General features: G+C 39.5%; 1 protein-coding gene across 1 annotated transcript in view; it reads left to right on the forward strand.

Annotated features, from left to right (window-relative positions):
* Nucleotides 1–1,732: 1,732 nt before the first annotated feature.
* LOC129508121 (solute carrier family 5 member 4) overlaps nt 1,733–27,907 on the forward strand; it is a 43,012-nt gene continuing 16,837 nt past the window's right edge. The window contains exons 1-10 of the mRNA XM_055323064.1: nt 1,733–1,867; nt 2,918–2,989; nt 4,156–4,260; nt 5,095–5,154; nt 6,527–6,631; nt 10,509–10,614; nt 19,383–19,463; nt 21,747–21,967; nt 23,944–24,079; nt 25,086–25,193. Coding sequence (XP_055179039.1) covers nt 1,733–1,867; nt 2,918–2,989; nt 4,156–4,260; nt 5,095–5,154; nt 6,527–6,631; nt 10,509–10,614; nt 19,383–19,463; nt 21,747–21,967; nt 23,944–24,079; nt 25,086–25,193 — 1,129 coding nt within the window. The remainder of the gene's footprint in view (nt 1,868–2,917; nt 2,990–4,155; nt 4,261–5,094; nt 5,155–6,526; nt 6,632–10,508; nt 10,615–19,382; nt 19,464–21,746; nt 21,968–23,943; nt 24,080–25,085; nt 25,194–27,907) is intronic.

A 27,907-nucleotide genomic window follows, 5' to 3' on the forward strand; every position in this document is an offset into this window, starting at 1 on the left:
GGATGGAACTGGAGGGTATTATGCTGAGTGAAGTAAGTCAATTGGAGAAGGACAAACATTGTATGTTCTCATTCATTTGGGGAATATGAATAATAGTGAAAGGGAATATAAGGGAAGGGAGAAGAAATGTGTGGGAAATATCAGAAAGGGACACAGAACATAAAGACTCCTAACTCTGGGAAATGAACTAGGGGTAGTGGAAGGGGAGGAGGGCGGGGGGTGGGGGTGAATGGGTGACGGGCACTGAGGGGGACACTTGACGGGATGAGCACTGGGTGTTATTCTGTATGTTGGTAAATTGAACACCAATAAAAAATAAATTTATTATAAAAAATAAATAAAAATTAAAAAATAAAAGAAAATTAAAAATGCCAACAATGCCAATTTTATGTAATGTATATTTTACCACATTATTTTACAAGAAAATGAAGGGAAGAAAAATGTTGAAGCTTTACTTTTAACTTTAGGAAGTTGATGGGGTCCTGGGCCCCAGATAAACAAAATGTGTTATATACGTGCAATGGTATATGATTATTATTCAGCTTTGAAAAGGAATGCATTAGAAATACAAATCAGAACATCACTATTAGGGGCACCTGGGTGGCCACTGGGTTGAGTGTCTGCCTTTGGCTCAAGTCATGATCCCGGGGTCCTGGAAACGAGTCCCACTTGGAGCTCTCCATAGGGAGCCCGCTTCTCCCTCTGCCTATGTCTCTGCCTCTCTTTCTGCATCTCTCATGAGTAAATAAATTATTTTTTAAAAAATAATAATAATACATAAAATAAAATCACTACTACATGCTTTTAGGTTTATTCACTCATTGTCAAAACCTCTGGTTCAGCCTCACAAAACCACTTCACTTTCCAGCAGGGGCTACCACAGTCCTAATGTGTCATATAAAGCCTACTTAAATTACCTGTTCCAGAAAAATATGAGGCTCTGGAACCCATGAAATGCACAATTAACTTCACTTTAAGGGAATATAATTCTTTGGTGAGGAATCTTATCTGTTCCATGAAGGGCCCTCAGCCCCTGTCCCTCTTGGCTCTTTTCTTGCCCCTTCACTCTGTCCTTCCTTCCTTGTTCCCTTCATCTCTCCCTAATCTTCATTCAACCTGGTCAAATCTTAAAAACCCATCTTTCCATTTGGTGAACCCCCTATCTTCACCTGCAATTCTCATTCCATTTCTCATCTTTCACTGCTCATTCCCACAATCTACTTAAGCCGACACTGATTACTGAAAAACAGATCTCAGAGCTTTATTTATTTTTTTTAATAAATTAATTTTTATTGGTGTTCAATTTACCAACATACAGAATAACACCCAGTGCTCATCCCGTCAAGTGTCCCCCTCAGTGCCCGTCACCCATTCACCCCCACCCCCCGCCCTCCTCCCCCTCCACCACCCCTAGTTCGTTTCCCAGAGTTAGGAGTCTTTATGTTCTGTGTCCCTTTCTGATATTTCCCACACATTTCTTCTCCCTTCCCTTATATTCCCTTTCACTATTATTCATATTCCCCAAATGAATGAGAACATACACTGTTTGTCTTTCTCCGATTGACTTACTTATCCATTCATAGATCTCAGAGCTTTAAAGAAGAGGTTTAAAGGTCCTCATATCCAGGAGCTGGCTCTGATATCATGCCCCACCTGCTCAAGGCTGATTATTAACCTAGAGTTAATATAAGGAAAGGGCCATCCCTAGGATGAGAAAGCACCACCTGCAACCATGGCTAGCACATTAAGCCCCAGCACCATAACTGGGACCCTTGGTCCTCCTGAGATGTCGGACCGCATCCACAATGCTGCTGACATCTCTGTCATTGTCATCTATTTCATGGTGGTGATGGCTGTTGGGCTGTGGGTACGTAGAAGTCCAATGGGTGTTTGGGGTGGGCACCTGAAGGGAAGAGTGTGGTATGACAATGTGATAAAGCTAAGAGAACATTAACAATTGTTAGATTTCATAATCCTTCTCTCGGAATCATTGTCTTGTGTGTGATATGAGTAATGTTTGCTCAGTTAATTTATTCTCCTACCAACCGCATCATTTGATCAGAGCCAGCAAGCAGCACCTCAGACTTATTCTCACCCTCACTGATATTTTCACTCATTTTCTCTCCTTTCCTCTTTATTCCCTTTCACTAATTTTTATATTCTCCAAATGAATGAGACCATATAATGTTTGTCTTTCTCCGATTGACTTATTTCACTCAGCATAATACCCTCCAGTTCCATCCACGTCGAAGCAAATGGTGGGTATTTGTCGTTTCTAATGGCTGAGGAATATTCCATTGTATACATAAACCACATCTTCTTTATCCATTCATCTTTCGATGGACACCGTGGCTCCTTCCACAGTTTGGCTATTGTGGACATTGCTGCTAGAAACATCGGGGTGCAGGTGTTCCAGCAGTGGCATCTGTATCTTTGGGGTAAATACCTCAGACTTATTCTGTTCAGCATCTCCAACTCCTGGCATAATGAATAAAGATGTTACTTTTATTATCTCATTTCTTTTATTTGCCTTTGTTATTTTGCTCACTTTCTAAGTGAGTCAGTTGGATGCTTAATTAATTTACATTCATTCTTTATTTTTAGTGTTAAGCATAAAGCTGCAAATTTACTTCCAAGCACAACTTTAGTGATACCTCACATTATTTTCATAAATGAAATTAAACAGAACAATTAGGACAGAAGTTGAGGAATAGGATTTCTCAAAGTCCCTTCATTTCTACAAAACTATGATTTTGAGATCCTTTTAAATTTGATGCTATACCACAGTTTCTAGGAAAATATTTCTCTTTAGGCATGCTGAAAGAGTGACCACTATCAACACTCCAGCCAGAGCATCTGTAGCATCCTGGTTGAACCTGCAGTGGTTTGGCCCTCACATGTCCTCCTTTCTGCTTAGGCAATGCTGAAGACCAACCGGGGCACCATTGGAGGTTTCTTCTTGGCTGGTCGAGATGTAGCCTGGTGGCCGGTGAGTGAGTCTAAGTTTCTCAGAGATCAATTTCCTGTGTACATATTTAAGAGTGAGTAAAGAAAACATTGGGAATGCTGATAGTTTCTGATGTGCATGGACTGTCCACTTGCTGGTGTCTCTTCCTGAATCCCTGACCCCAAAGCTCTGCCCTGTCATTCCAGTAAACGAGAGCGTGTCACCCATTATGAGAGCAAGAAGTGACCTGGCCAGAGTCGTTAAAGCAGACCAACCAAGCTTGAAATTGATATTTATTGGAGTGTCCAATCAGATATTTCCTTCTTAAGAAGTTCCTATTCATCCTTCCAGTCATAAGGACTTTCTTCCCACCCACCTCCTCTTCCATCACATTGTCTACTGTTCTTGAGTCTCAAAGATGAAGAGAAATCTCTTGAGTAATCAGGGGCAAGCACTAGTCCTGACAAAATAGAATTGGGGTGTGAAACTGCTGCAATGCCCATTCTTCCATTCCCATCTTTTCAGCCCTCAGTAAAATCACCTTTTCTATTCAGACATTTTAGGCCAGAGAGTGAATAGAAGTTCATTTATGGCTATGGGATTGGTTGAGCCTTGAATGTTTCATAAAAACAATCTTAAGAAGGCAATGTCGATGGGACACTCCAATAAAAATCCACTCTGGCCAGGTCACTTCCCAGTCTCAACTTTCATTCATATTATATAATCAGCAGATCCATGAAGGAAGAATATACTGAGCACCCACTGTATACCCAACCCTCTGTTGATACCATATGGATTCAGAGAAGAAGATGCACCCTCTGGTGCAATGGGGCTCTTGCCAAGGTGGTCAGAGATAAAAACCCAGCAGGGAAGAGATCTGGTGTTGTAACACAGCCCTCATGAACATGTAAAACCAACAAGAGTGGCTGTGTTCCAATAAAACTATTTGTGAATATTGAAACTTGAATTTCATATAATTTCACATTTCACAAAATATTAGTCTTCCTTAGGGTTTTTTTAGCCATTCAAAAATATAAAAAAACATTTTTTACTTATCAACCATACAAAAACTGGGGACTGGCTAGATTCAGCCCACAGGACTCTTGCCCTAAAGAGGTGTGATGGAAACATCTCAACATTTACCTGCTTTCAAGAAATCTGATATAGGTCTTTTAACTCTGATCCTAGTCTGGTTTTTTGGATTCCAGATGGGCGCCTCTCTCTTTGCCAGTAACATCGGCAGCGGGCACTTTGTGGGGCTGGCAGGGACAGGAGCGGCCTCAGGAATTGCCACTGCAGCCTTTGAATGGAACGTAAGTAACATCATAGGCTTTTTCCTTTAAATCCAAACTCTGTCCGTGTATATACCCCTCCTTTGTTGAAGATTTTGCCCCTAGCTTTGCCTTAGCAGTATCGGGGACTCCAGAATGGACCCAGTCTCCACACATGCTCTATGGCCCGAGTTTTGCTTTGATAGCACCATAAACTCCAGGATGGAGCCAGCTTCCAGAGAAACAAACAACATGCCCTTATGGCCCCAGTGGGTGTGGTTATCAGGCTATCAAGAGTGTGGCTCTTTTAACGTGTAACTTTGGACTTCCTTAATCTCTGTGAGGCTCGGGTTCCCCTTGCATAAAACAGGAGTAACTGCTTATCATATCTGCCTTACCAGGTTGTTGTGAGGGCAGCATGACTGATATATGTGAAGATTCTTTGTAAATAGTAATGTTAATGCAAGATTATATACCATTACCATTATTATATGTGGCAAGACTTGGAGGACAGTGGAATATCCTCCTATCATCAAGCTGTTTTCTCATTGCTTTGTTACTCAGTATATAATTCCTCCCATTCGAGGATTATTCCTTTTAGCAAAGAATGTATGATCTTCTGGGAGTCCAGCTGGGCCCAGATCTCTCATCTTCTGTCCATTTTACTTCACACATCTTTTGTACCACTTTAAGCCCCAGGAAAGTGTGGTATCTGAATCATGGAACAGAGGAAAGGAATCCACAGCTGTCTTAAACTCATAATTGGTTGAGTGGGACAAGATCCATGCAAACTTACTTATTTTCAGACTTAGAGATAATGAAGTGATACAAGCCAAGTCTCTTGAACTACATATTCTTTTCTGGGTTTTTTTGCAGGCTCTACTGCTATTGCTGGTTCTAGGATGGGTCTTTGTCCCCATATACATCAAGGCAGACGTGAGTATCTATAGGTGTTCTCTTGCATCAGTCAGGCATTGATTTAATCATTCTTTCTGCTCAATCATGACACCATGTTATTATCACTTGCCCCAGGATTTCTGGGCTTACACTTACTACCTAAATCCACTAAATGCTATCACACACTCCTGAAAATGGCTGCAATCAGCTGTCCTCTTGATCACTTATTGTGAAGGTTCCCATTTTCCCACATCCTCACCAACACATGGTATTTTTCTTCATTCTAATTTTTGCCATTCTGAGATTTTTAGTTTATTTTTTAAATTAAGGGTAGGATATACCACAGTTACACCAACTCCCCTTCAACCATTGTGTTGTCAACCACTTCTGTGCTTCTCTGAACCTAGCTCCCACATGTTTTTCTTCTGCTGCTGGTACTCAGACCATGATGTGCTGTATCCTGAAATAATTCCTGGGATGAGGGTGCTCAGCAGCCAAGCCTCCTGGCTCATACCTCTGTAGGCCACCATTTATTCTTTCTTTGCTCATCTTGGGTCCTTTCTAATACCAGGCCTGAACAATTTCTGTTGAAGGATGCTCTCCTTCATGAGTTCTGGACCAATGGACCAATGCCACAGAACTCACGCATGTATTTTTTAATGTAGTGTGCAATGGTTGAGGGAGTTTCACACAAATTCTGAGCCACCAAGAGCTCCTTTTTTGCTTTTGATATTATATAAGTATGTATTCTTTTGTACTGGGGGAGATTAAATCATGAGCTTAATCTGCTATGAAGAAACTGGAAAACTGCACATTTTATACTACCTACACATCACATAATTAATCTCATGTTTCAGTAATGATAATCTCAGACTTTTCTCTAAGTAGGGATTTAATATAATTCCCTTCTTCCCAGTAAAGATAATCACATAAGTATATACCCAAGTATATATTAACAGTTTAATTATCAATTTATCATGTAACCATTAATTGTGGTTCATTAATTATAAATAATATCACTTTTACTAGACAGCAACAATATTGGTGAAAACAATAAAAATTACTTATTGAGAATCTGCCATACATTTGGTGTTGTGGGTATTTTACATGTACTTTCATATTAAACTTCCACTTTACAGATGAGAAAATGGAGGGTCAGAGAGATTGTCAATTGCCAAAGGTCACACTTCTAGTAAATGCCTGATCTAGATTCTAAAATCATCTGATTCCAATGCCTATGTTTGGAGTAAAGCCTGCTCTCTCAAGGGAGTGTGCTTTTCTCACCTCTGTATTCCCAAGGTACCACACACACAGTTACACACGTGCGGGTGCACAAGTGCTTACTAAGTGTTGAATAATCTGAATGTGCTGTGCTCTGAAAGTGAATCCCTGCTGATGTCTATTTCTGCAGGTGATGACAATGCCAGAATATCTGAGGAAGAGGTTTGGTGGGAAGAGACTCCAGATCTACCTCTCTGTCCTCTCCCTCTTCATCTGTGTGGCTTTGAGAATCTCAGTGAGTTCAGTGATTCTGGCATTTTCAATTCTTAAGATTACTTTGGTGGGACTAGAATGCTAGAATCAGAGAAATTGGTGTATAAACTATTGATGACCTTTATGTGTCTGGCTATATGGATGTCCTAACCTACCTAGGATCTTACTACCAATTTTTTATGAAAAAAGAAAAGGAGTTTTAGAAATCCTGCATTCATAGAGTAAAATAATTACAAGTCATGAGAGGTTCCAGAGCATAAACCTACCTATTCATTAAGGATATGGGAAAAAATGGAGGTACAGGAGGAACAAAATGTTTCATTCAAAAAACACCTATTTAGTAGTAGAAAAGAGAAGGATTTTCTGGTCCCCTGCTTTCTACTGCAAAATAACCTCCTTATTCTCTTTGTCAGAACCAATCTAGGGGGTTTATATTTTCATTTTCAACTTATCTGGCACATGAACCAAATGGAAAATTCTTTATATCATTAAACTAACTTCTTAAATTTATTCTATTTTATCTAAGACTGCTCTTATAATACAGATGTCACAAATAAGTGTTAGAAGAATTCTAAAGTTTTTGGAAAGTTCCTTGGAAGATAATCACTGAAGAGAAAAGAAAGGAATTTGAAGGTTCAACAACACTTGTAGAAAACAAAGAGAGTAACATTTTCTCTTCATGTTTGGTGACTAATGAAATAATTTCCTCCAAGTTTATGGTTTAGGAAGTTCATGAGAGAAGAATCTGATCCTCATATTTGCTCTTCTGTTGAGTCCTTGTTGTAAGTAAACCAGCTGCTCAGATTAGATGGCATGAGCTTCCTAATGCAATGTGAGCATTTTCCATCACCCACTGTATATTGCTACCTGTGCTAGAGATAATAAAGATTCCTGTGCTCTAGGGGTTGACTATATGGTTAAAGATATAAAAACTATACACATGAAATCATTAGCACTTTATGACAATATATGAAAATATATTAAGATGTGAGCTGAAATAGATGTGTGGACAAGTAGAAGAGACATACTACAGACACTTATGAAAAGGGGTGGTCCCAGGAGAGTAGAATTGGACATCATTGTCATGGGGAGGGGGGGAGATGCACAGTGCTTAAACAAGTCCTCAGGATGGGAAATTTAGGAAAGGCCCAAAGAAGCAGAGGAGACTATATGTTCTACAAGTGACTGAATTTCAGTGATCTCCCACTTCTCCTCTGGCTCTGACATCTACATTTTGTAGTCCTAAAGAATATGAACATGACAAGGTGCTGGAGCAAAGTAACAGTGACCACAGGACCTTGAGGGATGCAGTGTCCAGAAGTGGAAGATTCCCAATGGGAGGAGGGCATGGATTCTTATGGAGCTGGATGGGGGAGCAGGAAAGCCCAAGAGCATGGGTATAACTATGCAAGGTCTGTGGTTGGCTGGAAAGACACAGTGGCAGGGGTTCATTCTTACCTACAAGGTTATCTTTAAAGTGATATTAATAGTGATTAATCTTACACACGACCTTTTGTATATTACTACACTCTGATAACAGAGTCTGCTATAGTTTTTCATTAAACAGATCATTAAGAGAAGTTAACAAAGGGTTAGCTTTCAGTCTCCCCTGCCCCAAATTTGAAAGAGATCATCTTATTCACTGGTTTCTAATCTCCAATAATACTTCCAATTATACCAACATTATATTGAGAATCATTGCAGACATGATGCAACTTAACCTCTAAATATTTCAGTCTGTATGCTTTAAACATACTGATATTCTTTTAGAAAACCAACTGCAAATTTTATTTTTTTAAATATTTTATTTATTTATTCATGAGAGAGAGAGAGGCAGAGACACAGGCAGAGGGAGAAGCAGGTTCCATGCAGGGAGCCGACATGGGATTCGATCCCAGGTCTCCAGGATCTCGCCCTGGGCCGAAGGTGGCTAAGCCACCAGGGCTGCCCAACTGCAAATTTAAAAGTCAGGAACTTAATCTCGATACAAAATAATATGTAACCTACAGGATTTATTCAGATATGACAATTATCCTAATAATATCTTTTAATAACAAAAGAAATCCCTGGATCATGAGTTGCTTTTTTCATGAGAAATACTTTATAATAATTGTAAATTTAATTAATCCCATTGAATCATCCATACTAAAATGGCAAGTTTTATGTTATTTATCTTACCACAGTGAAAAAAATCATTGGTAATAGAGGCTTATATGTAATTTCAAAACTATCAATTTAATGCCTTAATTGCACTATATAAGAGAAATGAAAGTCAAGAAATTCATAATATGATAATGTGTGTTTTAATATGTAAATGATTCAGCATGAATGTACAAGTGGTTAATGCTGTGGTTAAATAACTCCCCTTGCTATGTAAATCAGGATGAATGTAACAGCTATAAATGCAGACAGATGCAGGTATGTTTTATGGCAACTCAAATATAATAAGTGGCATCACTAGGAGATAGCTTTTCAGAAATGGTAAATAAATTTTTTGCAAATATCCAATTTTGTAAAAAGTTTAATCTTGCCTCAATTTACACAGCAGTTGAATTCCTTGAAAATTCACTGATAAAGCAGCAGAAAGCAGTTTGTGTTCATAACTCAGAGTCAGGTTCTAGGCTCAGACAATTAATAATAGGCTTTTCACCCACTGATATGTCAGGTTTTATTTCAAATATTAGGGGGGGAAAGTTAATCATATCCTGGACACCTCTTCCAAATTCAAGTTCTACAAAGAAACCTACCTTTAATTCCTCCAATTCTGAATCCTGACATCTTATCCTATCCCTCAGTTCGCTCATGCTTTCCTTTTTTCTTCAATTCCATGATCCATCCTTACAATCACTCTTCTGCACATAGCCTCAATTTCTTTGTATATCTTTTCTTACATTGAACTCTCCAAGAAAAACTCCAAACTAGCTTCCCACTTACTCTGTGCATGCACCCAAGGATGTTTCCTTGTGTGCTTCTAGCCAACATGCTTATGTGATGTGTCTAGCCTTTGGCTTGGTTTTGGGTTTTTGATATGGAACCTGAGAGGGTCAGAGTTGAAGGGGCAGATCCAAGTGGGACTAGCACAAGTTTGTGTTGAAAAAAGATCCAGAAAGCTGGGAAGGATGCTGTGAAGGCACACACATCCAGAGAGTGCAGGGTGCACATCATCTCTGCAGTACACTCTGTTGGCCTCTAAACCTCAACCAATAATCCTTTTGTCTGTGTTACATTAGGATTTTTCTCTGGTCCTCTCAATGACTATTCTAAATGATTCACAACTTTTTTTAGCCACTAGACCTCTGCCTCTTATCAGAAAGCCTCATCTCCCACTTTATCTAAAAAATTTAAGCGTGAACCACTCATCTCCCACTTAAACGATCTACATTTGCCTCTTTCTTTCCTCCTTTTCACCAGTCTGAAGATGAAGAGTCTTCTTTTTGTCAAAGGCCAACCTCCCAACCTGTGCCTATCTTCATCCTATCTCTTCTCGATGTTTCTGAAATTTCCTTCGTAATTACCCCTCTATCATATTTTCTTCTTATTTTCTACTACCTCAAATGTGCTCAAGCATCCTCCTCCTTAACAAAAACCATGCTTTACTGTGGCTCTTATATTTACCACTCTAGTTGTTATCATTGTTTTTCTGCATACAATCATGAGAGAGTATTCTGAGCAAGCTATAGTGTAGACATTTCTTACTTTCTGTTCACTTACTCATTGTTCCTCTGTATGGTCAGTCCAATAATCAATCCTCTGAGGATAAGCTCTGGCTTCCAAGGAGTTCATAAATGGATTGCAGAAATGCCATGTTTATATACAGCAAATATTAGTGGGAATTCATTGGTGAAGAGCTAAGTGATGCAGAGCATGTTTCTTTCCCATCCTGACTGTTCCCTTTTTAGTCAGATATATTTTCTGGAGCCATATTCATCAAACTGGCCTTGGGATTGGATCTTTACCTGGCGATCTTCATCCTCTTGGCTATCACTGCTATTTACACAATCACTGGTGAGTTTGTTGCCTGTTTAACTTAATCATGGTATCTTCTGCTGATCTCATACCAAGCAGGAATTAGCAACTTCAGTATTAGCCTTGTCACCACCTGGCTTGTGGTTACCCTTTTATTCTCAATATGACAGTCAGGCACAGGCCCAGAAACATAACGAGAGCCAAGCAAACAGAATCCTCTGTATTATAGGGTGACAGAGTTACTAAAATATTAAGACCCATCTATATGCTGCCTGCAAGAGACTGATTTCAGATTTAAAGACACTTGCAGATTAAAAGTCAGAGGATGAAGAAACATTTGCCATGCATGTGATGTCAAGAGAAAGCCAGGGTAGCAATACTTATATTGAACAAAATAAAATTTAAAACAGAGTTTAAAAAGAAACAACAAAAAAGGATTCCACATAATGATAAAGGGCAAAATCCAAAAAAATATAACAATTATGAATATTTAGGCACCCAACATGGGAGCACACAAACACCTAAAATAGTTACTAACAAACATAAAGAAAATAACTAATCAATTGTAATACAACAATAGGGGACATTAACACCCCAATTACATTGATTGGACAGGTCATCCAAACGGAAAAACAAGAAAAACTGGCTTTTTTGTATATTTTTTATTGGAGTTCGATTTGCCAACATATACCATAACACCAAGTGCTCATCTCGTCAAGTGCCCCCCCTCAGTGCCCATCACCCAGTCACCCCAACCCCCCACCCACCGCCCCTTCCACTACCCCTTGTTCATTTCCCACAGTTAGGTGTCTCTCATGTTTTGTCACCCTCACTATTATTTCCCACTCATTTTCTCTCCTTTCCCCTTTATTATTCCCTTTCACTATTTTTTTCTTTCTTTTTTTTAATTTATTTTTCATTGGTGTTCAATTTGCCAACATATAGAATAACACCCAGTGCTCATCCCATCAAGTGCCCCCTGCAGTGCCCGTCACCCAGTCACTCCCAACCCCCACCCACCTCCCTTTCCACCATCCCTTGTTTGTTTCCCAGAGTTAGGAGTCTCTCATGTTCTGTCTCCCACTCTGATATTTCCCACTCATTTTTTCTCCTTTCCCTTTTATTCCCTTTCAATATTTTTTATATTCCCCAAATGAATGAGAACATACAATTTTGTCCTACTCCGATTGACTTATTTCACTCAGCATAATATCCTCCAGGTCCATCCACGTTGAAGCAAATGGTGGGTATTTGTCATTTCTAATGGCTGAGGAATATTCCATTGTATACATAGACCACATCTTCTTTATCCGTTCATCTTTCGATGGACACCGAGGCTCCTTCCACAGTTTGGCTATTGTGGACATTGCTGCTAGAAACATCGGGGTGCAGGTGTCCCTGCGTTTCATTGCATCTGTATCTTTGGGGTAAATCCCCAACAGTGCAATTTCTGGGTCGTAGGGCAGGTCTATTTTTAACTCTTTGAGGAACCTCCACACAGTTTTCCAGAGTGGCTGCACCAGTTCACATTCCCATCAACAATGCAAGGGGGTTCCCCTTTCTCCGCATCCTCTCCAACATTTGTTGTTTCCTGCCTTGTTAATTTTCCCCATTCTCACTGGTGTGAGGTGGTATCTCATTGTGGTTTTGATTTGTATTTCCCTGATGCCAAGTGATGCGGAGCATTTTCTCACGTGCTTGTTGGCCATGTCTGTGTCTTCCTCTGTGAAACCTCTGTTCATGTCTTTTGCCCATTTCATGATTGGATTGTTTGTTTCTTTGGTGTTGAGTTTAATAAGTTCTTTATAGATCTTGGATACTAGCCTTTTATCTGATAGATCATTTGCAAATATCTTCTCCCATTCTGTAGGTTGTCTTTTAGTTTTGTTGACTGTTTCTTTTGCTGTGCAGAAGCTTTTTATCTTGATGACGTCCCAATAGTTCATTTTTGCTTTTGTTTCTCTTGGCTTCATGGATGTATCTTGCAAGAAATTGCTGTGGCCAAGTTCAAAAAAGGTGTTGCCTATGTTCTCCTCTAGGATTTTGATGGATTCCTGTCTCACATTTAGATCTTTTGACCATTTTCAGTTTATCTTTGTGTAGGTGTAAGACAATAGTCCAGTTTCATTCTTCTGCATATGGATGTCCAATTTTCCCAGCACCATTTATTGAAGAGACGTCTTTTTTTCCAGGGGATAGTCTTTCCTGCTTTGTCGAATATTAGTTGACCATAAAGTTGAGGATCCACTTCTGGATTCTCTATTCTGTTCCATTGATCTATGGGTGTTTTTGTGCCAGTACCACACTGTCGTGATGAACACAGCTTTGTAGGACAACATGAAATGTGGCATTGTGATGCCCCAACTATGGTTTTCTTTTTCAATATTCCCCTAGATATTTGGGGTCTTTTCTGATTCCACACAAATCTTAAGGTTATTTTTTCCTATTCTCTGAAGAAATTCCATAGTATTTTGATAGTGATTGCATTAAATGTGTAAATTGCCCTGGAAGCATGGACATTTTTACAATATTAATTCTTCCAATCCATGAGCATGGAATATTTTCCATCTCTTTGTGTCTTCCTCCATTTATTTCAGAAGTGTTCTGTAGTTTTTAGGGTATAGATCCTTTACATCTTTGGCTAGGTTTATTCCTAGGTATCTTATGCTTTTGGGTGCAATTGTAAATGGGATTGACTCCTTAATTTCTCTTTCTTCAGTCTCATTGCTAGTGTATAGAAATGCCACTGATTTCTGGCCACTGATTTTGTACCCTACCACACTGCTGAATTGCTGTATGCGTTCTGGCACTCTTGGGGTGGAGTCTTTTAGGTTTTCATTGTACAGTATCATGTCATCTGCGAAGAGGGAGAGTTTGACTTCTTCTTAGCCAATTTGAGTGGGTGTTATTGGTTCTTGTCTGATTGCTGAGGCTAGGACTTCTAGTACTATGTTGAATAGCAATGGTGAGAGTGGACATCCCTGTCTTGTTCCTGATCTTAGGGAAAAGGCTCCCAGTGTTTCCCCATTGAGAATGAATTTTGCTGTGGGCTTTTTGTATATGGCTTTTAAGACGCTGAGGAATGTTCCTTCTATCCCTACACTCTGAAGAGTTTGGATCAGGAATGGATGCTGTACTGGATCCCTGGGTGGCGCAGTGGTTTGGCGCCTGCCTTTGGCCCAGGGTGCGATCCTGGAGACCCGGGATCGAATCCCATGTCAGGCTCCCAGTGCATGGAGCCTGCTTTTCCCTCTGCCTATGTCTCTGCCTGTCTCTCTCTCTCTCTCTCTCTCTCTCTCTCTCTCCCCTCTCTCTCTCTCTCTGACTATCATAAATAAATAATTTTTTTTAAAAAAAAGGAATGGATGCTGTATTTTGTCAAATGCTTTCTCGGCATCTATCATGCAAGGACCATGTGGTTCTTGTTTTTTCTCTTGTTGATATGTCCTATCACGTTGATTGCTTTACAAGGAATGAAACAGCCTTGCATCCCAGGGATAAAACCCATTTGGTCATGGTGAATAACCTTCTGTTTTTTGTTAATAACCTTTTTAATGTACTGTTGGATCCGATTGGCTAGTACCTTGTTGAGAATTTTTGCATCTGTGTTCATAAGGGATATTGGTCTATAAATCTCCTTTTTGGTGGGGTCTTTGTGTGGTTTTGGAAGTAAGGCGATGCTGGCCTCATAGAATGAGTTTGGAAGTACTCCATCTCTTTTTATCTTTCCGAACAGCTTTAGTAGAATAGCTATGGTTTCTTCTTTAAATGTTTGACAGAATTCCTGGGAAGTCATTGGGCCCTGGACTTTTGTGTCTTGGGAGGTTTTTGATGACTGCTTCAATTTCCTCCCTGATTATTGGCCTGCTCAGGTTTTCTATTTCTTCCTATTTCAGTTTTGGTAGTTTGTGGTTTTCCAGAAATGCATCCATTCCCTCTAGATTGTCTAATTTATTGGTGTATAGCTACTCATAATAAGTTTTTAAGATCATTTGTGTTTCCTTGGTGTTGGTGGTGATCTCTCCTTTCTCATTCATGATTTTATTAATCTGAGTCTTTTCTCTCTTCTTTTTAATAAGGCTGGCTACTGGTTTATCTATCTTATTAATTCTTTCAAAGAACCAACTCCTGGTTTTGTTGATCTGCTCCACAGTTCCTCTTGTCTCTATTTCACTGAGTTCTGCTCAAACCTTTATTAACTCTCTTCTTCTGCTGGGTGTAGGATCTATTTGCTGTTTCTTCTCCAGATCCTTTAGGTGCAAGTAAGCTTTTGTAGTTGAGTTCTTTCCAGTTTTTGGATGGATGCTTGTATTGCGATGTATTTCCCCCTCAGGACTGCTTTTGCTGTTTCCCAAAGATTTTGAATGGTTGTATCTTCATTCTCAATAGTTTCCATGAATCTTTTTAATTCTTCTCTAATTTCCCGGTTGACCCTTTCATCTTTTAGCAGGATGGTCCTTAACCTCCACGTGTTTGAAATCCTTCCAAACTTCTTCTTGTGATTTAGTTCTAATTTCAAGTCTTTATAGTCTGAAAATATGCAGGGGACGATCCCAGTCTCTTGGTATCAGTTAAGACCTGATTTGTGACCCAGTGGTGGTCTATTCTGGAGAAAGTTCCATGTGCACTTGAGAAGAATGTGTATTCGGTTGTGTGTGGGTGTGCACTTCTGTAAATATCTGTGAAATCCATCTGGTCCAGTGTATCATTTAAAGCTCTTGTTTCTCTGGAGATGTTGTACTTGGAAGATCTATCAATAGTAGAAAGCGCTACATTCAAGTCACCAAGATTAAGTATATTATTATCTAAGTATGTTTTAACTTTGGTTATTAATTGATATACTTGGCAGCTCCCACATTCGGGGCATTAATATTGATGATTGTTAGGTCCTCTTGTTGGATAGATCCTTTAAGTATGATATAGTGTCCCTCTTCATCTCTTACTAGTCTCTGGTACAAACTTATTTTTCTGATATGAGGATGGCTACCCCTGCTTACTTTTGAGGACCATTTGAATGGTAAATGGTTCTCCAACCTTTCATTTTCAGGCTGTAGGTGTCCTTAGGTCTCAAATGAGTCTCTTGTAGACAGCAAATAGATGGGTCTTGCTTTTTTATCCAGTCTGAAACCATGCTCCTTTTGATGGGATTATTAAGCCCATTCACATTCAGAGTTACTATTGAAAGATATGAATTTAGTGTCATCATAATACCTATTCAGTCCCTGTTTCATGGATTATTTCTTTGGGTATCCTCTTTCTTTTACAGAGTCTCCTTTAATATTTCTTGCAGAGCTGGTTTGGTGGTCACATATTCTTTCAGTTTCTGCCTATCTTGGAAGCTCTTTATCTCTCCTTCTATTCTGAATGAGAGCCTTGCTGGATAGAGTATTCTTGGCTGTATGCTCTTCTCATTTAGGACCCTGAATATATCCTGCCAGCCCTTTCTGGCTTGCCAGGTCTCTGTGGAGAGGTCTGCTGTTAACCTAATATTTCTTCCCATATAAGTTAGGTATCTCTTGCCTTTGCTGCTTTAAGGATCTTCTCTTTATCTTTGGAATTTGCAAGTTTCACTATTAAATGTCAGGGTATTTAATGCTTTTTATTGATTTTAGTGGGGAACTCTACATCTCCTGGATCTGAATGCCTGTTTCCCACCCCAAATTAGGGAAGTTCTCAGCTATGATTTGTTCATATATGCTTTCTGCTCCTCTGTCCCTCTTGGGGCCCTCTCGAACCCCAATTAAATGTAGTTTTTTTTTTTCTTTCTGAGGCTGTCGTTTATTTCCCTTAACCTTTCCTCATGGTCTTTTAATTGTTTCTCTTTTTTCCTCAGCTTCCTTCCTTGCCATCAACTTGTCTTCTATGTCACTCACTCTTTATTCTACCTCATTAACCCTCATCGTTAGGACCTCCAGTTTGGATTGCATCTCATTTAATTGATTTTTTATTTCGGCCTGATTAGATCTAAATTCTGCAGTCATGAATCTCTTGATTCTTTTCCAGAGCTACCAGTAGCTTTTAATTGTGCTTCTGAATTGGCTTTCTGACATTGAATTGTAATCCAAATTCTGTAACTCTATGGCTGAGAGTACTGTTTCTGATTCATTGTTTTGTGGTGAGTTCTTCTTTCTAGTCATTTTGCTCAATGCAGGTTGGCTAAAAACAAGTTGTACTTGTTAGAAGCGCCAACTCTTCTTTCTGTAGCGTTCTAGCCGTTTTCACTTAAATCTCAGGTTTAATTTGTAGGTTTTCAGGATGATTTGAAAGTTATCTAGGTAATTTGGGGGGGGAGGTGACTCGGGGACCCTACTCTCTCTCTACAGTCCTCCTGACTGCCTTCCCCAACAAAGTAAGTTGTGAAGAAAAATCCCACTAACGTGACCTGTATGACAAAACATGAGAGACACCTACCTCTGGGAAACAACAAGAGGTAGTTGAAAGGGAGGTGGGTGGGGGATTGGGGTGACTGGGTGATGGGCACTGTGGGGGGCACTTGGCAGGATGAGCACTGGTTATTATGCTATATGTTGGCAAATTGAACTCCAATAAAAAAATAATAATAATCAAATGAAAAATAAATAATTTTTTTCACTTTGAAAAAAATAAAGTAACCATGTGGGAGGCCTTTTGCAAACACTTCGTAGAAAATAACCCTTTACCGAAGTGAATAGATGTTCCTGTGTTCCTTTGTGACTCCAGCCAACCACTAGCTGAAAAGCGACACTGAAGTTCTGAGACCTGATGTTCCCCTCTCCTCCCACTCCTCCTGCCTCTCTGCCCACTCTCTCTCTCAAGAATACCCCCACCCTCTCTCTTTCTACCTACTTGGGAATTGTCCAGTTTACTTGCAACTCTTGGACTTTCCATCTCAGAGATCCATCACTAGGGATACTCAACCTGACTTTCTGTGGTCCAACATCAAAATCTCTTCCAACCCTGCTCAAGTCAGTGCCCAGGGAACAGGATTACCTTGGTTCATACAGTCGCTCAATGTTAATCCAAAAGTGTGGGTGTAACGTGGATAGAACTGGAGGGTATTATGCTGAGTGAAATAAGTCAATCAGAGAAGGACAAACACTATATGGTCTCATTCATTTGGGGAATATAAAAAATAGTGAAAGGTAATAAAGGAGAAAGGAGAGAAAATGAGTGAAAATATCAGTGAGGATGACAGAACTTGAGAGATACCTAACTCTGGGTAACGAACAAGGGATGGTGGAAAGGGAGGTGGGCGGGGGGTTGGGGTGACTGGGTGATGGGCACTGAAGGGGGCACTTGATGGGATGAGCTCTGGGTGATACGCTATATGTAAAATCAAAACACAGGAGTCAGTTTCGTTTCTATACACTAACAATGAAACAGCAGAAAGGAATCAAGCAGCAATATGAATGGAGCTAGGGAGTGTAATGCTAAGCAAAATGAGTCAATCAGAGAAAGACAAATATCATATTATTTCACTCATGTGAAATTTAAGAAATAAAACAAAAAGAGCAAAGCAAAAGAAAAGTGTGTGTGTGTGTCACACACACACACACACACACACACAAAGAAACAACCTCTTAACTGTAGAGAACAAACTGATCACTACCAGAGGGAAGTGGGTTGGGGAATGGGTGAAATAGGTAATGGGGCTTAGGGCACTTGTCATGATGACCACTGGGTGATGTATGAAATTGTGGAATCAGTATATCATACAACTTAAACTAATATAACTCTGTATGTTAACTATATTAGAATTAAAATTTTTAAAGTTCTTTACTAAATTGAAGAAGGAAGCATTTGACTGCACATCCAGAACATTTCCATTTCAAAAAAAATCTTCAGTATTTGGTGTGAGCACCTTGACTGATGATAATGATGTGACAGGTGTGAAGTAGGGAAATAGTAGTTGGGCTCAGCCATGTGTTCAATACCCAAACTGGCATTTGGAATCCAGCATATCATACACATGGAAAGTCAGAATGAAATAGCAGCTCAGATGTGAAACTGGCAAATCCAGGATGCCTGGGTTCTGAATGGTAGAATCAGGAGAGGAGAATTGGAGCAGTGAGTTTGTTGTAGGGAAGAAGTACGTGGCAACAGACCAAGCAGGTTCCCATGGGCCACATCCATTCCCCCAATGTCCAACCCCTACTAACTTATGAAAATGAAATTATACCAGCACAGTTGGAAAGAATAAAGAAAAATAACTGCTGGAACAATCAAGCTAGCTCTAGAGCCATTTCATACGCTTAGCATATGTTTCAAAATAAGTGAAAGATGAAGTCATGAGTCTTCTATTTACAGGATCAGATTTGTTTTTCCATAGCACTGAAAATCTGGCAAGTCTAGAGTTGAAAAAGAAGTTGTTTATACAACAATGAAGCAAAATATAAGTCAATGACTCTGTCATTCAATTTATGAAACAATAATATGTTCCAATATAGAGCAAAATGGCTGTGCTCAAATTTTTGAGGACCAGTATATTATGCTAAATGGAGTGAATTAAAGGATTGTTAAGAGAAGCTTTCATGATAATAAAGTTTTACCTTTTCTACTATTTAATATTCAGAAACTCACATGAGGGTAGAATTCCACTATAACTCATAGAAACTTTGAGTCAAGGCTGCCAGGCAAGGGAGACAGGAAATCAATGAGACACATAAGTACCAAGGAGATAATGATGCCAAGAGAAGCCTATGGCCAATAGCTTTTCATATGTTCTCTGTTGAGTTTCTAGGGTTTGGTTTGAGGAGAACGTAAAGGTGAAGGCAAAGAGATGAGGGCACAAGGATAAAATGTCCTGATTCTTTTCTTTCTCTCCACAGGGGGCTTGGCCTCAGTTATCTACACAGACACCCTCCAGACCATCATTATGCTAATAGGTTCTTTTATTCTCATGGGGTATGGTAAGTGATGATAGTGTGCAGTGCCCTGGGGCCCGAAGTCATGAGACTTCTGTTCAGGCCAACTGCTCTTGACTGCTGCCTCCCTGTTCTATCTGGCCAGTCACACGTTCTACCCATTTATACAATTCACATCACTGAAACATCTACTGAACTTCTTTCTTGCTATATTATCTCAGCATGAAGAAATGAGAAGGAAGAACTCTACTTCCTTTAAAAAAATTATTGCTCAGGTTTAATCTTAATATGTTTGTGTCTGGAAATGACAAAATTAGTGTCACTGGGTTGATAATTTTACAAAAATATTGGTGCATGGGATTCAATGCTCCAGAAACCACTTACATGGACTCTATAAAATGAAAGATTAAATATTAAGAATGGCTAACATAATGATAACTGTTAACTTCATTATGACTTTCAGATGGAAATTATCAATGTTACTCCCTCTGTTGTTAGAATATACAACCACGGGTTGGATTTTCCTTTATGACTCTTGCTTATTTAGTATCAGTTCATTCTCTTAAGTCATGTAGCAAGCACTATTGATTAATTTATAGCTTGCCTATTTTTGTTTTCTTTCATTATGGTATTTGTTTATCTTTGCACAGGAAATCCATGCACACAGTTAATATAAGTTTATATAAGATAAAAACAAGTTTATATAAGATAAAAACATCCCTCCCTTGTCCTGCAGCCACCACGTTCCACTCACTCAAGCTGCACTGAATAAAAAAAAAAAGCTGCACTGAATACAACTCTGAATGTGCATGCACCTAATTATAGAGCTTGAAGATAATATGAAGCAAAAACTGATAAAACTACGAAGACAACAAATTCACAAAGAGAGTTGGTGATTTTGACACAACGTAGATACTGTTAGTCACATACAGCTATTTAAATTTGAATTGATCAAAATTTAAAATTCATTTTCTCACTTGCCTAGCCATATTTCAAATGCTCAATATATGGCTGGTAATTTTCGTATTGGACAGCACAGATATAGAACAGTTCTATCATAGCAGAAAGTTCTGTTGTACAGAGCAACTCCAGAGACAACTGCTAGTACCATTCCTTACAAACTTTCTATTTAGCTAACTTCTATGCTATTCTTACTTATGGTTCTTTGGTGTCTAGCTTTGGCGATGCACCTCTGGCATCAATCTCTCTAAGCCTTCTCCTATCCTTAGGATGAAGACAGGGGACTCTCTCATCTCCTAGCATCCTTCATGTATTGTTGTTACAAACCATATTCCCCTTAGCAGAACAGTTTCCTTGTATGGTCTGTATCCTCCATTGGATTGAGTTGCTGTCTTGCACTTTCATTTTGTGCATGATCCCACTACAGATGTTTGGCACATACAAACATTTTGATGCTAAATGAAATAAGAAATGAAGAAGTAAATTAATATCAACTTCAACTCTATGAATGTATGATACTCTGATGAATTTTGCACTCTTCAAGCTTATACTAAGTGGGCCTAGATGCCTGGGTTCATCCTTCTTCTTTCTAGGGTTTCCATCCATTATGGTTCTTTTCTACGCTTCTCTTGCCTTTCCAGACCCCCCAGTGGACTGAGTCTCACCATTTCATCTCACCACACATAAACTGTTACCTTCAATTTCTGTTCCTTATCTTCCCATTTTTTATTGCAGCTTGAGAATAATAGAGTATTGCATCAGAAAACCAGACTGTGCATAAAGTCGGAATAGCGAGGCTTTGTATCAGGAACAGAGACCATTGCTTCTGGTCCTTTCAGAGGAGTTGGGGCTTTTTGATGGCTAACTCTGTTAGTCTCATTCCGTTACCTGTTTATTTCTGTTTTGGATGGTTGTGAGACATCAAAGCAGTCTGTTGGATAACATTTTTATTTTTACCATCAGCCTAGACACTAAATAAAAATTTTCGAACAAGGGGTAGTGGAAGAGGACATGGCAGGGGGATGCAGTGACTGGGTGACAGGTGCTGAGGGGGGCACTTGATGGGATGAGCACTGGGTGTTATACTATATGTTGGCAAATCAAACTCCAATAGAAATATACATATAAAAAATTTTTCAAGAGCAACATAAGAAGAAAGGTTAAAGAGTGATTCATTTTGTCTGCATTGTGAACACATGATAGCATTGTCAATGACAGTGGAGATAGCAGAGAGACATGGATTCTCTAAGAATTCTGAGGACTTGACCAGGCTAATTGGAGATGCGTGGATACCTCCACCACAAAGGAATAAACAGTAGGAGTCTCAGATTTCTGTGAAAGATTTCATTTTATCCAATACTTTTGCAGCATTTGCCGAAGTGGGAGGCTATGAGAGTTTTACAGAGAAGTACATGAATGCCATCCCATCCATAGTTGAGGGGGACAACTTGACAATCAGCCCCAAGTGCTACACTCCTCAGGCTGACTCCTTCCACATTTTCCGAGATGCTGCCACTGGGGATCTTCCATGGCCGGGAACGATATTTGGAATGACCATCGTAGCTGTGTGGTACTGGTGCACAGATCAGGTGAAGTTTGTGTGTGGTGTATAAATGTTTATGTTGCTCTTTTTCCTCTCATAGAAAAGCATCTACTTTCTATTTTGTACACACATACACACACATATGCACACACACATACATCATTTAAAGAGTCAAACACTTCTAAAAGGCTTGTTATGAAAAATAGATATCCGTTGTCCTGCTCTCTAATCTTTTTCTTGTCTCTCAAAGTCAAACATTTTCAGCTCCTTCGGTTAATTATTTTGGTATGCATATCTCTTCTTTAAATCATTGTATTCAATGCTTGATCAGTGAACCATTGGAGTGGATGTCACCACCTTGGAGCTCATGAGAAATAAATGCTCTCAGAAGTTACCCAGACCCACTGGATCAAAATTTGATTGTAAATTTGATCCTCAAATGATTTAAATAAATACTATATTGCTCCCTTTTGATTTTCCAGTTTTAGGATATTTCTATTGGCTTCCAATAATGAGAGATGAAGGTTTAGCCCTTTCAATTTTCTTTTTTTTTAATAAATTAATTTTTTATTGGTGTTCAATTTACCAACATACAGAATAACACCCAGTGCTCATCCCATCAAGTGTCCCCCTCAGTGCCCGTCATCCACTCACCCCCACCCCCCGCCCTCCTCCCCTTCCACCACCCCTAGTTCGTTTCCCAGAGTTAGGAGTCTTTATGTTCTGTCTCCCTTTCTGATATTTCCCACACATTTCTTCTCCCTTCCCTTATATTCCCTTTCGCTATTATTCATATTCCCCAAATGAATGAGAACATACACTGTTTGTCCTTCTCCGATTGACTTACTTCACTCAGCATAATACCCTCCAGTTCCATCCACGTTGAAGCAAATGGTGGGTATTTGTCGTTTCTAATGGCTGAGGAATATTCCATTGTATACATAAACCACATCTCCTTTATCCATTCATCTTTCGATGGACACTGAGGCTCCTTCCACAGTTTGGCTATTGTGGACATTGCTGCTAGAAACATCGGGGTGCAGGTGTCCCGGCGTTTCATTGCATCTGAATCTTTGGGGTAAATCCCTAACAGTGCAATTGCTGGGTGGTAGGGCAGGTCTATTTTTAACTCTTTGAGGAACCTCCACACAGTTTTCCAGAGTGGCTGCACCAGTTCACATTCCCACCAACAGTGTAAGAGGGTTCCCTTTTCTCCGCATCCTCTCCAACATTTGTTGTTTCCTGCCTTGTTAATTTTCCCCATTCTCACTGGTGTGAGGTGGTATCTCACTGTGATTTTGATTTGTATTTCCCTGATGGCAAGTGATGCAGAGCATTTTCTCATGTGCATGTTGGCCATGTCTATGTCTTCCTCTGTGAGATTTCTCTTCATGTCTTTTGCCCATTTCATGATTGGATTGTTTGCTTAAACACAACTTGTGGCGAAGATCAGTAGTGACAGCTTCGTACCTGGAAAAGCATGTGGCCATTGTTGCAATGCAGCCTGAGAACTGTAAACATTTTAATAATAGTGATGTGCATTGGGGATCCCTGGGTGGCGCAGCGGTTTGGCGCCTGCCTTTGGCCCAGGGCGCGATCCTGGAGACCCGGGATCGAATCCCACGTCGGGTTCCCGGTGCATGGAGCCTGTTTCTCCCTCTGCCTGTGTCTCTGCCTCTCTCTCTCTCACTGTGTGCCTATCATAAATAAATAAATAAAATTAAAAAAAATAGTGATGTGCATTGACTTATATGTAACAAAAGTCTTACAAACATTATACCAAATATTCAGAATGTCCTACGAGAGAGAACTTTTTCAGAGATGAGAAACCTGTGTCTCACAAAACCAAATACTCACATAAGAGGAGCAGGTATTTGAGTTCTGATTTTACTCTGACACCCATTATTTTCCACTATTCATGAACTCATATCTTATTGTAACATTAATCCCTAAAAAGAAACACTCCCCTTCTTTGAAATCATCCTCTAGTTGTTTAATGACTATGTCATGTTCTCCTGGCAGGTAATTGTGCAGCGCTGCCTATCAGGTAAAAACATGTCTCACGTGAAGGCTGCCTGCATCATGTGTGGGTACCTGAAACTACTGCCCATGTTCCTCATGGTGATGCCAGGAATGATCAGCCGCATCCTATACACAGGCAAGCCATTGATTCATAAATTCTCTTTCTTTTATGCTTGAATTCTAAGTAATGGTTTTAAGATGTATTAAAATCTTGATAAGCTAGAAAACCCATTATGAATGGAAGTAAAAACACAATTCCAGTTAGAGATAACAGTTTTTGCAGAGGGTCAGAAACAGGAAAATTTGATATATTTGACACCTATATATCCAACAAGGAGAAAATGGCCAAAGAAATTATTATATACCCCCTTTATGGACAATTACACACAAAAGACCAAAGACTTTCTCAAAACTTGTTAAAATGCTTAAGTTATTATGTTTAAATGTATAAAGCAGACCACAAAATATTATCTCAATGATTACCATAGCTACAAAAAAAGACATTTTTCTGTGGAAAAAGATTAGAAAAGAATAAAAAAAACTAAAAGAAGCTAATGTGTTTAGGGGTTAATATCCTGGGAGTTTTTTAAATCATCTTTTGCTATCTGTTGTCATAAAATTGTTTAAGCAAAAAAAAAAAAATCGCCAGGGGGTTGGACAACTGACGCAGCAAAGGGAGGCTTCAACCTACATGAACATCACCCCCAATAACAATCACAAGTCACACTTCTTCTTAGATGTAGGAGGAAAACACTGGGCTAAATGACTGGACACCGAACTAACTTCCTGAATATTATTGTTGTGGCTGTTGTTTTTATCTCTGGAGTTCTGTGCCTGTGGGAGAATTTATGTTCTTGCAGCTTTTCTGGAGGATGGAATCAGCTCCCCCCATTTGCTTTAATGCTTTAGCTGGGCCATATCCCAAAGAGAAACGCTGCCCCTTACATTAGTACAAGGGGAGCTATAGGTATGAAATAAACAGGGACCAGATTCATGTTATGGAATTCAAAATTGAATCTCCAATGTCCCAGCAAATGTTTTTCCTCTCACCCATGATGTACAACTTGTCTCTATGTCCAATAGTTGTAGATCTTACCTGTGGACCCCCCTCACTGAACCCACTTATCTGAATCCCTCCTCAGAGAAGGTGGCCTGTATTGTACCTTCTGAATGTGTGAAACACTGTGGCATTGAAGTCGGCTGCACTAACTATGCCTACCCAATGATGGTGCTGGAACTGATGCCTGATGGTAAGAAAATGTCCATGCTTAAATGAATGGAGAAAATGTAATTATATATAGATGATTTTTTTATTTTTTTTATTTTTTGTGATTTTATTTTATTTTTTTCTTTCTTTCTTTTTTATTTTTTTAAATTTTTTATAATAAATTTATTTTTTATTGGTGTTCAATTTGCCAACATACAGAATAACACCCAGTGCTCATCCAGTCAAGTGCCTCCCTCAGTGCCCGTCACCCATTCACCCCCACTCCCCGCCCTCCTCCACCACCCCTAGTTCGTTTCCCAGAGTTAGGAGTCTTTATGTTCTGTCTCCCTTTCTGATATTTCCCACACATTTAGATGATAGACGGATAGATAAGTAGATAGATGAGTACAGATAATAGTATATATTCAGCCTTTAGAGAAATGAAACCTGCCATTTGCAACAACATAGATGGACCTAGAAGACATTATTCTAGGTGAGATACGTTGGATGAAGAAAGACAAATACTACATAATGTAACTTATATGTGGAATCTAAAGAAGTGGAACACATACAAACAGTAGAATGGTGGTTGCCAGAGGCTGAGGGGTGGGGGAAATAGGAAGATGTTGGTCAAAGGGTACAAACTTTCAGTTGCAAGATGAATAAGTTCTGGAGAACTAATGTACAGCAGGAATATTGTACTTAATAATAACGTCTGCTTAAAATTTGCTAAGAAAATAGATCTCAAGTATGCTCACCACAAAACAAGAAAACCATAACTGTGAGGGGATATATATGTTAGTTAGCTTAATTGTGGTAAATTAGCTTAATTGTGGTAATCATTTCACAATGTACACATATATCAAAACAGCATGTTGTACACCTTAACTATATACAATTGTTGTCAATCATACTTCAATAAAGCTGAAAAAAAAAAGAAAAACTGTAATGCTGGGACTGCCTCAGAGACCTGACCTGGTCTACAAATGGACCATGTGGAAGGATTATGGTATAATCCTTAATAATCCTAAATTCCATTAATTCAGTTGTCTTCATCATACATTTCTTTTTTTTATTGGAGTTCAGTTTGCCAATATATAGCATAACACCCAGTGCTCATCCCACCAAGTGACCCCTCAGTGCCCATCCCCCAGTCATCCCAACCCCCTGCCCACCTCCCCTTCCACTACCCCTTGTTCATTTCCCAGAGTTAGATGTATCTCATGTTTTGTCACCCTCACTGATATTTTCACTCATTTTCTCTCCTTTCTCCTCAGACATTTCTTGAGCACTTTTTTTGAGCACTTTTTAAAAAATATTCCATTTATTTATTCATGAGAGACATACAGAGAGAGAGAGAGAGAGAGAGAGAGAGAGAGAGAGAGGTAGAGACATAGGCAGAAGGAGAAGCAGGTTCCATGCAGGGAGCCTGACGTGGGACTCAATCCTGGGTCTCCAGGATCAGGCCCTAGGCTGAAGGCGGCGCTAAACCATTGAGCCACCGGGGCTGCCTCTTGGGCACTTTCTATAGGTTACCAGCCCTGTGCTGAGCCTGGAGAATACAGAGATGAATGAGATATAATTCCCATTAAAAGAATCCTTACTCCTTTGGATACAATACGTCTTCCAAGGCAAGGCAATCAAGAGCATTTAAATAATGGATTTGTCAAAAAAGGGGTTGCATAGAGTGCAATCTGGGTAGCTCAGTCAAACATCTGCCTTTGGCTCAGGTTGTGATCCTGGAGTTCCAGGATCAAGCCCCATGTGGGACTCTCTGCTGAGTCCACTTCTCCCTCTCTCTGTCCCTCCCCCAACTCATGTTCTCTCTCTCTCTCAAATAAATATAAATAAAATATTTTTTAAAACATTGCTGTATAGGGGCACCTGGTTAAGTGTCTGCCTTATGCCTTCTGCTCAGGTCATGATCCCAGTGTTCTGGGATCAAGTCCCACTTCAGGCTCCCTTCTCAGCAGGGAGTCTGCTTCTTCCTCCCCCCTGCTTGTATATGCTCTGTCTCTAGCTCTCTTTCTCTCTCTCTCAAATAAATAAATAAAATATTTTTTAAAATTAAAAGTTTTGCATAGATACAAACTTATAAAGTCAGAAACCTAGAAGTTAATATTTATCCTGCTTTCTTTAGACCAGTTATACCCAAATAATAGACCTCAGTCTATTTAATTTACAACTATTTATTGAATGCCTGCTATGTGCCAGACACTGCCATGATGCTTAGAAAACATCAGTGAAATAGGCACAAAATCCCCTATATCTTGGAACTCACATTCTAGTGTAATGAGATAGAAAACAAATTACACATGTGAAAAAGTTAAATTACTAGGATGCTAGAAGGTGTTCTGTGTTGTTCAGAAACAGAGCAGAGTATGGGGCTCAGGAACAACCAGGTGATCTTGTACCTTAGGTCCATCAAATATCAGCTAACACTTTTGTGATTTTTCTCCTTTCTGACACACATGTGCATTGTTAGGAGGAAGGGAGCATGACCCACAAGTGACACCACCCATTCACCTCATTCAACACTTTGTCCCAGGAGTTTTAGGGGCATTACTAATAAGAGAGAACTGGAGGATGAAGTGACCATAATATCTAAAACTCTTTGCTCTCTCCACCAAAAACTTCAACAGAACTATCTACTTCTCTTTTCCCTCTCTAGTTCCCTAAGTCTTCAGGAAGCTGAGAGGTTCTCTCCCCAAAGAACGATGATGGCACACTGTTTTTTCTCTCCCAGATTTAAGTTCC

The sequence above is a fragment of the Nyctereutes procyonoides genome, unplaced genomic scaffold (assembly GCF_905146905.1).
Source record: "Nyctereutes procyonoides isolate TBG_1078 unplaced genomic scaffold, NYPRO_anot_genome, whole genome shotgun sequence".
NCBI classification, from domain to species: Eukaryota; Metazoa; Chordata; class Mammalia; order Carnivora; family Canidae; genus Nyctereutes; species Nyctereutes procyonoides.